Genomic DNA, 12961 nt, shown 5'->3' on the forward strand with positions numbered 1-12961 from the left:
CACACACACACACACACACACACACACACACACACACACACACACACACACACACACACACACACACACACACACACACACACACAGAGTAATTACTTTATTTATGGATGTTTTTTAAATGCCTGAGTTTATAAAACTACTGAATCTTTGCAGAAAAGTGCAAAAAAACCCCATAATGCCAATAATACAATTCTATATACCAGTAATTCTCAAGCCAGGTGCCACATTACCCTGGGCTGTTGTGAAATCAGTTGAAGAATGCTGCAGGTGAACTGTTACATATGATTCACATGACAGACCCATTCAGTTTCAAAAGAGGATTGGGGGGCAACTCATCTGGGACCTGAGTAAATATGGTACTTGTTATTTTTCCATAGTCAAAGAAAAGGTGGCAGGGAGGAGCTAAGAGCTAACATTTTGTGACAGCTGCCCTGAGTCTAACAAGATTCAGAACACTGCTCTACACAAAGGACAGGTACCCTTACCAATCCTAGCAGATCACTCTTCAGCCACCACAAATGTTAATACCTACAATATATGCAGAACTAAAGTTGTAAGTCAATTGCAGCCAGATTAGTGGCCTGGGATCTTTTATGCCAGCGGATTTTGACAGCTTACATGCTGCACTAAACATTATTTCAAAATGTGGGGTTTAGTAGTAGCATAATTAACAGGGGAGCACAAAAAATACCAGTACTGCTTCTGCCAGCCCAGCACACCAGCATTTCTCAGGGGGAAGAATTGCCCTGCTACACCTCTGGGTTTTAAGTAATTAACTCTTGGGGGGTACCAAAGATATTTGTTTGCTCCTGTTAACCAAATTTGCTGGCTATTCTTTTAGCTAATAGCCTTTTATCCTCATTGTGGGACAACATGAGAGGAAGAAACTGATCAATTTTTATTGTATCCTTCATAATCATAAATGCTTCAGTTAAATCTCCTGCGTCTCATTTCAGTATTAAATTATCCTATTTAGGGCATTCTTATCTTACACATGACTTGCTGACATGCTATTCTTCCTGCAGTGTTGCTGACTTTCCTCTTAAAGAGCTTTGGTCAAGATGCCTTTACAAAACAGTCTGTAGACACAATGCTGGAGATCTCAAAGCAGCCTTAAATATTCAGCTTCAATTTTCAATGATGAATGATTTGAGGAATTTGATTTTGATAAATTCATAGATTTATTTTAAGACTGCAATGCTCCCTTCAGTAATTTACTCTGACATCCTACGTAAAACAAGCCAAAGAAGCTTACTTAATTCTTACAAGAACCAAAGAACAGCTATTTACTTAGCCAGACCATAGGTCTATCTCCCAAGGGGTAGTGAACTGTATACAAACAGGGTCTTTTCCACTGTTTCTCTCTCACTTGCAGCCTTCAGCATTTAAAATGTAGGAATTTCTGATTCAGACACTGTGGGCATGTGCAGGGGCAGGGTGAGGGCGCTATAATTAGTGTGGCTCTGAGTTCCCGCAGCATCTCTCTTACTCAGCATCCTGCACTTCAAAATGGTGGTGGGGTGCTTTATCTAAAGATAATTCAGTGAGCTTTAAAGTGCCCCCAGCACCATTTTGAATTGTGGGGACACTGAATACACAAGACAGAGGCTTGACTAATCAAGTCTGTTTTGACACCCTGTAATTACAGCCCGTTGGGGCAGCATCCCCGTATATCTACCAGCACCCACCCCTAACTCCTTTACTCAATAGTTACTGATGCCCTTTTCCTCCAAAAATGTGTCCAGTCCCTTTTTGAATCTGTCTATAATGTCATCTTCCACAACATCTGGTAGCAATGAATTCCAAACTTTAATTATATGCTTCCTTTTGTTAGTTTTAAACTTACTACGTACAAGTTTCATTTTGTGACCCCTAGTTCTTGTACTCTGAGAAAGTAAATAATAAACCTCTATTTACTTTCTTTTGGCCATTCTCCTGACACACCTTGAAATGGCCAGTGTTGGGGATTAGAGATGCCTAGCATGAACACTGTGAGAGGAATTTAGATAGGGCACTGTCGTGGGGCACTTCTGCGCCCCGCTCCTAAGGAGGCTCAACCCTGGGAGGGGGAGATGTGTAGCAGGACACTAGGGTGCCTGCTACTAGCAGGGGTAATAGGGCTGGGCTGCCAATCAGCAGGGCAGCACAGCTGAAGGTTGCTTAAACAACTGAGTAGGTCAGCTGACCGCCAGGGGGCCGGGCCTGGCCTATATAAACACACAAGGCTGAGGCCTGAGCCAGTTCCCCTTTGGCAGTCTGAGCAGCAGGAGCTCTGCGGAGGAGCAGAGCAGTCTGAGCATCGGCATGAGGATACAGGGTGTAGAGTACCCTGACAGGGATATGATGAAAGGTTAGCCAGGCCAGCTTAAGGTTTATGTTACAGCCATGGTGCTTTGTGTTCTGTTGTGGTTTTGGAAGTTGTTGTATCTCTGGAGGACTGGGTGAGGCTGTAGGGGTGCGAGGAGGCCTCACGGGAGCTCCCTGGGAGTCTGGGGGTTCCTGGGTGCCCTGTTCAGGCACAGCAAGCAGTGCCTGGGAGGCACAGCTGTTTGGCGTCGGTGTGGCGCTGTGTGGGGGGTATTAAGACCCAGCCTGTGAGGGCAGTACTTGCCTACTAGGGCATAGGACCCCAAGAAGGGTCAAGGGGGCCAGGCATGGCTACGGGCCACCTGAGCCCTGGGCGCGAGAAGCGCGGCACAGGCCCAGAGAGGGCGACAGGCGCGAGAAGCACGGCACAGGCCCAGAGAGGGCGACAGGCGTGAGAAGCACGAGCGAGGCCCCAGAGAGGGCGAGAAGCGCGGGACAGGCTCCAGAGAGGGCGAGGGAAGCATGAGAAGCACGAACAAGGCCTCAGTAGGGCGAGCGTGCGGTTGGAGGCCCAAGGCAGGGTGAGCGCACGGTTAGGAGTCTGAAGGAGGGTGATTTACATGAGTAGAGACCTAAGTAGGGTGAGCGCGCGGTTAGAGGCCCGAGGCAGTGTGAGCACGTGGTTAAGAGCCTGAAGGAGGGTGATTACACAAGTAGAAGCCCGGAAAGGGCGAGATAGGGCAGGGTGCATGGGACGGAGCCTGGAGAGGGCAGGGCGTGTGGGAGAGAAAGCCCAGAGAGGGCGCATACACCTTAGACAGCTCAGAGGGGCCCCTCATCGGAGAGGTCCCTGTATGAGGTTGTGTACTTAGAGTGCACCTAGAGACAAAAGAACGTCCGGTACACCAGCGAGGCTTGGGGCGTGCTACAGGGGAGGTTGGAGGCACGCGTAGCCCAAGAGGCTGAGACACACCAGGGTACTCCTTACAGAGTCAGGGCCAGTACGAGAGCACCGCATCCAAGCGGACAGAAGGCAGCCTCCCATATAAAACTACATATAAAACCAAGATGTGGCAGGCGAGAAAGAGGGTGCATTCAAGACCCAACTTGGCAAGGTAGGGACACTAGGGGAGATCACAGCTACCTCTGCGCCCCACCCTGTGACAGGCACCTTTAAAAATGCTTCAAAATTGGCACCCACTACCCACTACATATGCACTTTAATGAGCTTTAGCCTATTTTAATGTGCATTAAAGCATCACCAAAGGAAACCAAAACCAAAACAAAAAACTGTGCCCTTTCACTAATGCACATTAAAATAGGCTTCTGTGTCTTTTTCTAGTACCTTACAATTGAAGTATTAAGTTTAAGCTTGCATTAGCAAAAGTACATTAATGAACATGTAGATGCGCCTACTATTATCACTTACTTTTGAAATAGTCTGAATCGACTTAAAAGCAGCAGCTATTTAAAAGAAATAACACTCATTGGCCATGTCTACATGAGATGCTGACTGTGCCATCATTATTGTACTAAACAAATACTAAATGATTGCACAATAACTGGAGTTACTGCGCAGTTGGTCTGAGGAATGTTTTTTTTTCATGATGCTGATTATGCAGTAGCTTCTGACTACTGCACAGTAGTGTCGCATCACACTTCCTGCCATGTGACACTACTGTGCAGTAGTCACAAGATACTGCCAAGTGTGTCATTTAGATGCAGCCATTAGCAACCAAACTTAGGTCTACAAAACTCATGATTTAGATTCATTTTGTGACCAATATAATATTAAGTTATGAGGTATACCACATTTGCCCCTTTGTGGAAGACCCCACACCGAGTCCAAAGACTATCTTGGCATCAAAGCAACCAATCCCTTCATTCTATACACTCTTTATATGGCAGTTGAGATATTCAAAACACCTAGAAAACTTTGTATTGCTCTTCACTTGTACTTTGGTTAATAACGAAGTCAAGTCTCCAAGGCAGCCAAATAGACCTATTTAATAAGCCTTGAATTACTTTTTAAATAAAAAGCAGGAAAGCTAGCCTTAGTTATTCTTCTATATTAACTTTATGGACCCTATGGCTTGTTACTGTAGGCATGAGAGGGCATGGTATACTACTTGCTGGAACTCCTTATCAATGTAGTATCACTGGGCATTACCTCAGAGTGTGTGTTGAAGGTCAGTATGGCCTTTTGGCTGTGAACTTTAAATGGAGTGTAAGTACTTAGGAGTGCCCCTACTTCCTTGCTTTAAAAGATTCCAACTAGCTTGTTGCAACTGGCCAGAAAGTTGCAGTCATTTCAGTGGAAGTCATAAGGTTAAAATCAGAGTTTTGTCATCATGGCTAGCTAGAGCCAAGAACAGTAATATCTTTATAACACTGGAGGCATGGATTAGTGCCATGACAATAACCAAGTTTGTTCAACTATAAACCAAAAAAATAAAACTTTTCACTTTGTTAGAAAAGATGAAAATCTGTCTCAAAACCAATAGGCACATGTAAGCTACATGCCTAATGGAATGCAGGTGGCAGCTAAGGAAAGGATAGTGACATATCCTAAGCACTAGCACTGCTTTTTGTCACAGCACTAGCAGTGCTATGCACACCAATAAGTAGGGCTTTTCAGGCTTAAGCCTCCCTCCAAAATAATTCCAAAAATATCTGAGAATTTCATAAGTTTTAGTCAGCAGTTTCATTATGATTTTTGCATGATACAGCAGACTATTATGATTTTTGCATGATACTGGGCATGTCTATACGTGATGCTATGTCGCCATAGCAATGCACTACAGCAACGCAGTGTCAACGGGCAAAAACCATAACGCTGCAGCTACATCACTGTAGCAACCTGGTCCCTCATTATAGTGTACTGCTACGGCGAAGTACCAGCTACAAATAACTGTGCACAGCTGGCACAGTATGGGCTGTTACTTTGTCATCATTATTTCCAAAAGGAAGTACTAACTAATGGTGCGGTAGCAATGGCACCATACAGCCAAGTGTAAATGCACCCACTTTTATGGTTTTACTTTTCCAATAGACAGAATGATAAAGTAGAAGTGAGGTATTATGGTGGGCTTCAAAACAAAAATATTGTGGAATATTTCATGAAAAATTCCAAGATTTTGACTTTTCAATCCCAATTTGAGATTACATGAAATTTTCAGAACTTCCATGGATCCAAAGGTCTAGTTCTGACAATTTGAGTAAAACAGGTAATAGAGTTCAGACAAAGATCCTTTCAGCTACCTGATAACAATTCATTTGGAATTCGTTTTCTACAACTAATGATGAGAATTTGCAGAAGGCAAAGCTCTTCTGATGTCCTGTAAGGCTAGCAGTAGCAACTAAGGACATAATAGAACAGAAAATGTGAAAAGAAAATAAGTGGAGCAATCCTCTGTGACCCACACTTTTCCAACAAAAGAAACAAAAAGAAAAGAAACAAAACATGATGGAAAAAACGCATACCAAGTGGGCTGTGCAAAGTTTCGGGTGCTGATTTGATTCAGAGGAGATTCAGCCCGATTCAGTGGCTGAATCTCATCAGAAGACCAATAAAAAGTCCAAATCAATTTGAAGCCTCAGAATCAATTCAGAAATGATTTGGAGATTCAGCGATTCAGGCAGTTCCTGCTCGCCGCTGCAGGGAGCTAGACCCGGGGTCCATGCTGGTAAGTAGGCAGTGGAGAGGGAGGGGAGGGGACTATGGGGGGACCCCCATTAGGCCCCATCCCCTGCCTGCTCCTCCAGCCCCTCTGAGCGCTCCCCTGACTCCTGCCCACTCTCTCCCAGCCCAGCTCCCGGCTCTAAAAAAAAAAACAAAAAAAAAAACCTCACACTCACTGTCTCCTGAGGGGAGGATCGCTGATTCAGCCAAATCAATTTGGGACAGTGATTTGAATCATCAAATGAAATCACTGTCCCCCAAATCAGCTGAATTTGAATCTGAAGTGAATACTAGCGACTTTGCACAGGCCTAATACCAAGCACGATGGCAAAATAAGGGAAGACAAAAACAGAAAATGGAGCAGTCCTCTGTGACGCATACTTTTCTAATAAAGTCTTGTTCAAGGCAAGTCAGTTTTTCTAACTCCATTGTTGGCTTAGACTTAAGGTCCATATTGTGTATCTGCCCCATCTATTTTTCTTTAGGGATGACAAGAAGAGCTCTTTTTTGCCTCTAAAACTGTATGGGTGTTTTTATAATTCAGTCCTTAGACTGAAGGCCCAATTCTTCACTCCTCAGTTTAATTAATTGGTGCAATTCTATTTATTTACATGGTTTTATTCTAGAGAATAAAGTCAGGCTCTAGAAGCATAAAGTAGGTCTTATTACAGGCTGTTTCACACCACACACTCACAAGTTGTTTTTTTCCTGCACCAAGCTGAATTATTGAAAGGTTGAAATCTTATTTCTGAAGTGAAACAGTTTGGATAAGAATTCAGACTTTCCTAAAAAGCAACAGTTTACAATTCATTAAATATATATATTTAAAATTCATTTTCATAATAAAACCTACCAAGAAGAGAAAATAGCCTATGATTATATTCTTATGAGATTGTAATGGCATGAAGAAATACCGAGAACTAAGCCCCATTTTGTTAGTCCTAGGATTATAATTATGATGTAACAACATTATAGCAATCAGGTTTTTCTTTTACTCCCCAAACATGCGCCTTTCCTGCTATTTCCAAAGCCCCAAGAACTGATCCATTTGGATTCCCCAAAGGAAATACTTTATTCTTATTATGTCTCCTTTGTAATCAACACTGAGAAATGTCACTTTGATTAAACACAATTCCGAATGACTAAGAACACAGTACAATAAATTCTCCAGAGCTATCTTTCAGAAGAACTGATTGCTCTCCAGTCTTAATCCCCCGGCGTCTTATTTAATCAAAATGATGTTGCTAATTAAGGATTAAAACTCAGAATAGAATCAGAAACCAAGATTTTTTTCCTCTCCTTTGGGCAGGTCAAGGAGGCAGAGTCTGCTTTAAGGAACCAAACCAACTCTTCCATCTTTAGTAAAGCTGCCTTATGCACAGAAGTTTGGATTTAATCCAAATGTGAACAAAACCTAGGGGGAGAAATTAGAATAGCTTAAAAACTTATCACAAATGGAACAGGGACATGATCCAATAATTTTCTAATTGTTTCTTCAGTTCACATTGCCAATATTCAAGTAAATGCACTGGGGGGGGTTGGTTTTTGGGGGGCGGGGGTTGTACTGATAGTGCTGACACGTTGTGGATGAAAGGTTCTATAGAAGTGCTGGGCAATAGCATCTATTTAGACTCACAGTCTTGACTGAGAAAGGAAGCATCAGTGCTGATCTAATGAAGAGATTTTTGTCATAAGCCAGATTCCAATATTTCAATATTTTGTCCTCAAGAAAAGCACAAACATTGAAAACAATGACATTTCATAAAACATAGAGTTTGGAAAAAATCCAATCTGTAAATGTCAAAGTATAGCAAGTAAATACTGAAATGAAAATGTATAATGTAAAAAGTTGCATGGAACAGTCTGTTGAAATATTTTCAAAATTAAATCCCATTTTCCAATGGGGAAAAGTTTGGTTAAAGAATTTCCAACCAGCTCTGGACATATATAGATATTTCAGCTGAAGCACAGAAGTCAATTGACTTATCTGTGGTTCTAATCACTTAGACCCAGGCCTCTTGTATTCTATATTCAGTTCTGTTACTAAAACTGGAGTTCAAACCATTACCCCCACCACCGCTGAAAGTAGTATATTTGAGTTCAAGAAATGTTGTCAACTCTATAGAGTCTGGCCCATCGAGAATAAAAAGTTTAGACCTACCAAACAGGTTTTTTTAAATAAAATAAAGTCATTTAGTGGCATGAACTAAGAACCCAAATAGAATAACATTGTTTCAGTAGAATAGCTCAGTCTGGCACCTGATCTTTATTAACTCTGATCTCAGTGGTACTTAAAAGTTTAGAAATGTATATCTGTAAAGAAAGTCAGGTACTTTTTTGACAACTAGATGCTATAGCTAAAAACAAGATTTGTAATATGAATTCTTTTTCTTAAAAAAAATGTATATGAACTTGAGCATTGAGTTAAACATCATCACTTTCCCTAGTTACCCTGTTGCAACACAGACACTAACCAGTTGAAAAAAGAAAGGAGTTCCTTTGGTCCATAATCCTCAAGGCTGAATGCGCTCAGTGGACAAAGAATTGCTCTAATGCCACCTGTTCCAAGACATGCTGTTAAAAGTGCAAAGTAGAACACTACTTTCTGCTCCTTTTGGGCTAGGACATGAAGAATATGGTGTCTGTCTATAAAAAAGTCTTCAAAGGGAAAGGCAGCAAGAGGGAGCAAGACTGTACCTGCAATGGGAAGAAAATGAACATATGCAACTGATTAAAATGAAGTGCATTCATTCTTGGAACTCATTTCTATTGAGAGCCAGTTGGTACCACTGCAAGTCCAGAACCTTTCCGGAAGCTACTATAATTAAGGAAGAAGAGTGACTGCCAATGGCAAAAGTGACCCTAACACACTACTATAACATGGTATATAACAGTGATGTTATAGCTGTGATGGTCCAGAAATTAGGTGATGCAAGGATAATATCTTTTATTGGACCATGTAGTTGGGATAGAGCTAGAGTTAGGCAAGCTTTTGAATGCAAGACATTCTTCCTCAGGTCACCAACCCTAGCAAGATTGACAGGACCAACCTGAGAAAGAATGTCTTGCATTCAAAAGCATGTCCAACTCTATCCCAAATACATAGTTGGCTTCAAGAAAAGATGTCACCCTAAAAAATTCTTGCATCTTGCCTAACATGTGCCACAGTCAGGGCTGCACTGGCAATTTGCCAGGACCAAAAAGGCTGCAATTAAACGACATGCAAGTTCAGGCAACATGACTAATTTGTGCTTGTTCTTTTATCTTCCTTGATGGAGTAACAAATTGCTTTCTTGAGCCCAAAAGATCTAGTTTATCACTATAGCTAAATGAACAACATTTGTCAAATAATTTGGCAACTGTCAGGAGGTATACTCTCAAATAAGCAATTTGATGAAAGTTCCCTGTTTTTCTGGGATTAGTGTTTCTCATTGTGGTTCCAGAATAGGGTGGAAGTAGGACTTTTCTGATAGCAGAAGTGTAATAGGACAGTTCTGTGCCCTGGGTAGCAACAGCACATGGGACAGCACTGACTGCTGCCCTGCCAGCAGCTATGGTATAGCCAGTTTTGTGTGCATGTGCATTCCACCACCCCTTCAAGGCAGCACTTAGGCTGTAACCCTGTTGGTTACTTTCCCCATCCCCTATCCAATAGAAACAATACCATAGACTGGAGGTGCCCAATTAGGACTGGAAAGTGAGCCCTGTATCTCTTGTGAATTGCAAAGCCCTAAAAAATCCCTGTAGTTTGAAGAAGGCTGAACTACAGGTGTATTCACTTGTACACAGGCTTGCCCTGTAAGCATGACCAGGGATGTGATACACAACACCACAGTCTGAGGCCCCAATCCCAAGAAGATTGATAGGACAGCTATATTTAATGAGGTCTCACAGTCAAATCTCATGGATGAAGTAAATATAGTGAGTTTTTCAGAATTTAGTCTACACAATTTATTCACTGCAGAACAATATTTTATATTAAATATTTACCAGAAATTTGCCCTTGTTACACACACTTACCTGCCTCCTCGGAAAAGGCTTTGAGCTACCTTCAATAGTTGTCAAGGAAAGATTAAGTCGTCTGAGTTACTCAAGTAGCCTGAATTATAATCAAAAGAGTCCATGACTCCGTTTTGCGTTTACCATTACAGTCCATTTGTGCACTGATATTCTATTTAGATTTAGATTCAAAGGGCAAATCCTATAAGAAGGTAGCAAAGTCGATGCTCAGAGTAAAGAAGAAGATAGGAAAGGTTATGTTGCCTAGGTGGTTCATTCAGTGCTTTGGTAGTCTAGATAAACAGCCTCTGCAACACTCCTCCCAGACTACTTTTGAACAGCTCTCCCAGTCTTTTTTGCATTATTATTTTTCTTTTAAATAAATGTTACTCTTTTGTTCAGTCATCCACAGAAGGTGCATTTAGTTGAGGCATACATCTAGCATTTAAGTGTCAATCCCATTTTAAATATTATGCTGCAATATCCAGCCAAAACATTTCCAGATGTGACAAAGACAACTGCTAACATTCAAACAAGCTACTGTCATATGTAAAAAACCTTATTTATCAGCAATCAGTAATTTTTCGTTGGTTGAAACCTGACTCAGGTCTGAAGCAAACTGATGTTCCAACCCAGTGGCTACTTCTCCAGCTGTGGGATAAGCAGCAGCAGTAATTCTTTGTTACATGCCTCCCTATACCATTTTGCCTCAGCTGTATTCAAGACCTTCTCTAAATGTTTATAGCACCCCAGTTTAGGCTGAAAAACTAGTTCATCACTGTGACCTTATGAACTATCTAGGAGGGAAGAGGGTTTCACTCACTGAAAAGAAAGACAGTTTCTTTCAAATGCTGTTTAAACTGGTTTGTCCTAATCATGATTTTTCTAAGGTTCAGATGTCCCCCTTTCCAAAAGGCATGCAGGTCATTAAGAATGGCTTGTAGAGTACTCCTGTGTATTGAGGGGAATGTCTAGGAAGACCAGGAGATTGATAAAATGTACACACATTTCCAGGAAACTATTTAGAAGAGGGTCACCTGTCCTTTACACCCCAGTGGGACAGACAAGGAGGCAGAAAGTGAAAGTGTTAATCAGGCCCAGCATCAAAATCCAGCTTCTGTGTTTAAGGTAAAAGTTATTTATGCAACATATACATCTATGGGCACCTCACCTGGCAGTCATGCAGCTTTTATGTACAACAGAATCCTATTAACTTGCACCCACTGTGGAAATGCACTGCAAACTATGAAGTTTAGAAAGTGATCAAAATATTGAATTTTTCAATGTGACTGGTGACTTTGGTCGCCCAGTTTCTCCACTTACAATGAGCTGACTTTGAGAAAACAATGGAGACTTTTTTCTTTGAAGAATTAAGCTCTTTTAGGGTGTCAGAATCTGGGCATCAAAACAGCACAGCACCTAAAATACCTAAACATTTTTGAAAATTTAGCATTTTTTTAAAACATAATTTAGTTTTTCCTCAAGGCACTGCTTCAGAAACACATGCTAGCAAATACATTTTTGTATTTTTTGCACACAAAAAAAATTAAGGCAGTAGCTATTAGAAGCATTGGGAGAGGCCACCTGGTTGTAAGATTATTGGAGTTTCCAGGTAAATGTTAAATAGCATATTTTATGGTCTTAGCAGAATGTAAGCGCATACAAAAAGTATGTTGCTGGTGAAACAGTTGTAGCATAGCACCTACCTAGAAAGTGTAGAAAGGTGCAGATATACACCAGTTTGATCCTCCCCACCAGACATTCAGCAAGCCAGCCCACCAACACAGGCATTAACATGGAGGCACCTACAAAGCACATGTTTACAATGGCTGCCTGATAGTTGTGATAGCCTAGTTTAACAGTGCAAAAGACAATCATGTTGCAGACGATGCCAAAAAAGATGAACCTCTCACACAGCTCCACCAATAGCAAGCAAATGGCCACCTGAGGTTTCTCCTCAGAGTTGGATCCTGCTGAGTTTCCAGCATCCTTGCCTCTCTTAGAGAATTTCTTTCTTTCTTCAGCAGCAGTGGGATTCAGATGCTGCTTCGTTTCTGAGCCTCTTGGGTCTACCCCAGGCATGCTTGGCTGCACTGAACAAGACTAACTTGAGTGGCTTAGGTTATAAAGTATACACATCTGTTATCCTTTACTGTTATTAACAAACTGGTAAGACTCTTGCCCGGCATTCCACACCTTAGTCCTACAATTTCTAAGGCATCTATCACTTCAGTGCTGTTACATTTGAAATCAAAGACCCTAGGAGCCATCCGTCTTAAAACTTCTAAGCATACAAATGCTGCTAAATTCAATCTGTTTGTTTAATTAGTTTGTTTCGTGGTTAACAAGATTCCCTCCCTACCCCCCAAAATTATATTACCCATTAAATTATGTGAATCCAATGCAATGCAAACAATTCTACCTGCATGATACCGATAAAGGTTTAAATACTGAGGAAGGCTAAACATTTTCAGCAGAATTCAAGTAGCAGATCAAGAAAATAATTTGGGGCTAATATTCTGATACTTTAATTAAGCAACAAGTGAAAGACTGCAAGTAAAGAGATAAAGAGAGAAAAGATACATGTTTTTAGGTGAACAATATCTTATCATTATTACACTTGTTATTTTTAGTTGAAACTCAGATAAGAAAGTTAATTAGAAAGGAAAGAAAAGCTGCTACATTTAAAGTAAGAGTAGATTTTATAAGAAAGTAATTTGAGTGTATTAATGGAGAGAAAATGCAATCAAAAAGCACCCAAAACCAGAACATTTTCTATAACCTGACCTTGTGCCATAATTGAAAAGTGTCATATGGAAATGGAATAAAAATGGTGCTGGTTCAAGTGCATTAATAATCATCCTGAAAAGAAAACTTGGGAAAAGATGTTGGTTATATTGCTGTGTAATGCACCCAATAGCAAACCCAAAAACAAATTTACAGAATGGTATCAGACCTCATAGACCTGATTCT

At 41.1% G+C, this 12961-nt stretch overlaps 1 protein-coding gene across 1 annotated transcript in view; it reads right to left on the reverse strand.

The window, feature by feature from the left end:
• Positions 1-12070, reverse strand: part of SLC15A5 (solute carrier family 15 member 5) — a 58134-nt gene extending 46064 nt beyond the window's left edge. Inside the window, exons 1-2 of the mRNA XM_019515836.1 lie at positions 11695-12070; positions 8464-8686 (exon numbers count right to left, since the gene is read on the reverse strand). Coding sequence (XP_019371381.1) covers positions 8464-8686; positions 11695-12070 — 599 coding nt within the window. The remainder of the gene's footprint in view (positions 1-8463; positions 8687-11694) is intronic.
• Positions 12071-12961: the final 891 nt, after the last annotated feature.

Source organism: Gavialis gangeticus, unplaced genomic scaffold, assembly GCF_001723915.1.
Source record: "Gavialis gangeticus isolate Ggan-Ray unplaced genomic scaffold, GavGan_comp1, whole genome shotgun sequence".
NCBI lineage: Eukaryota > Metazoa > Chordata > Crocodylia > Gavialidae > Gavialis > Gavialis gangeticus.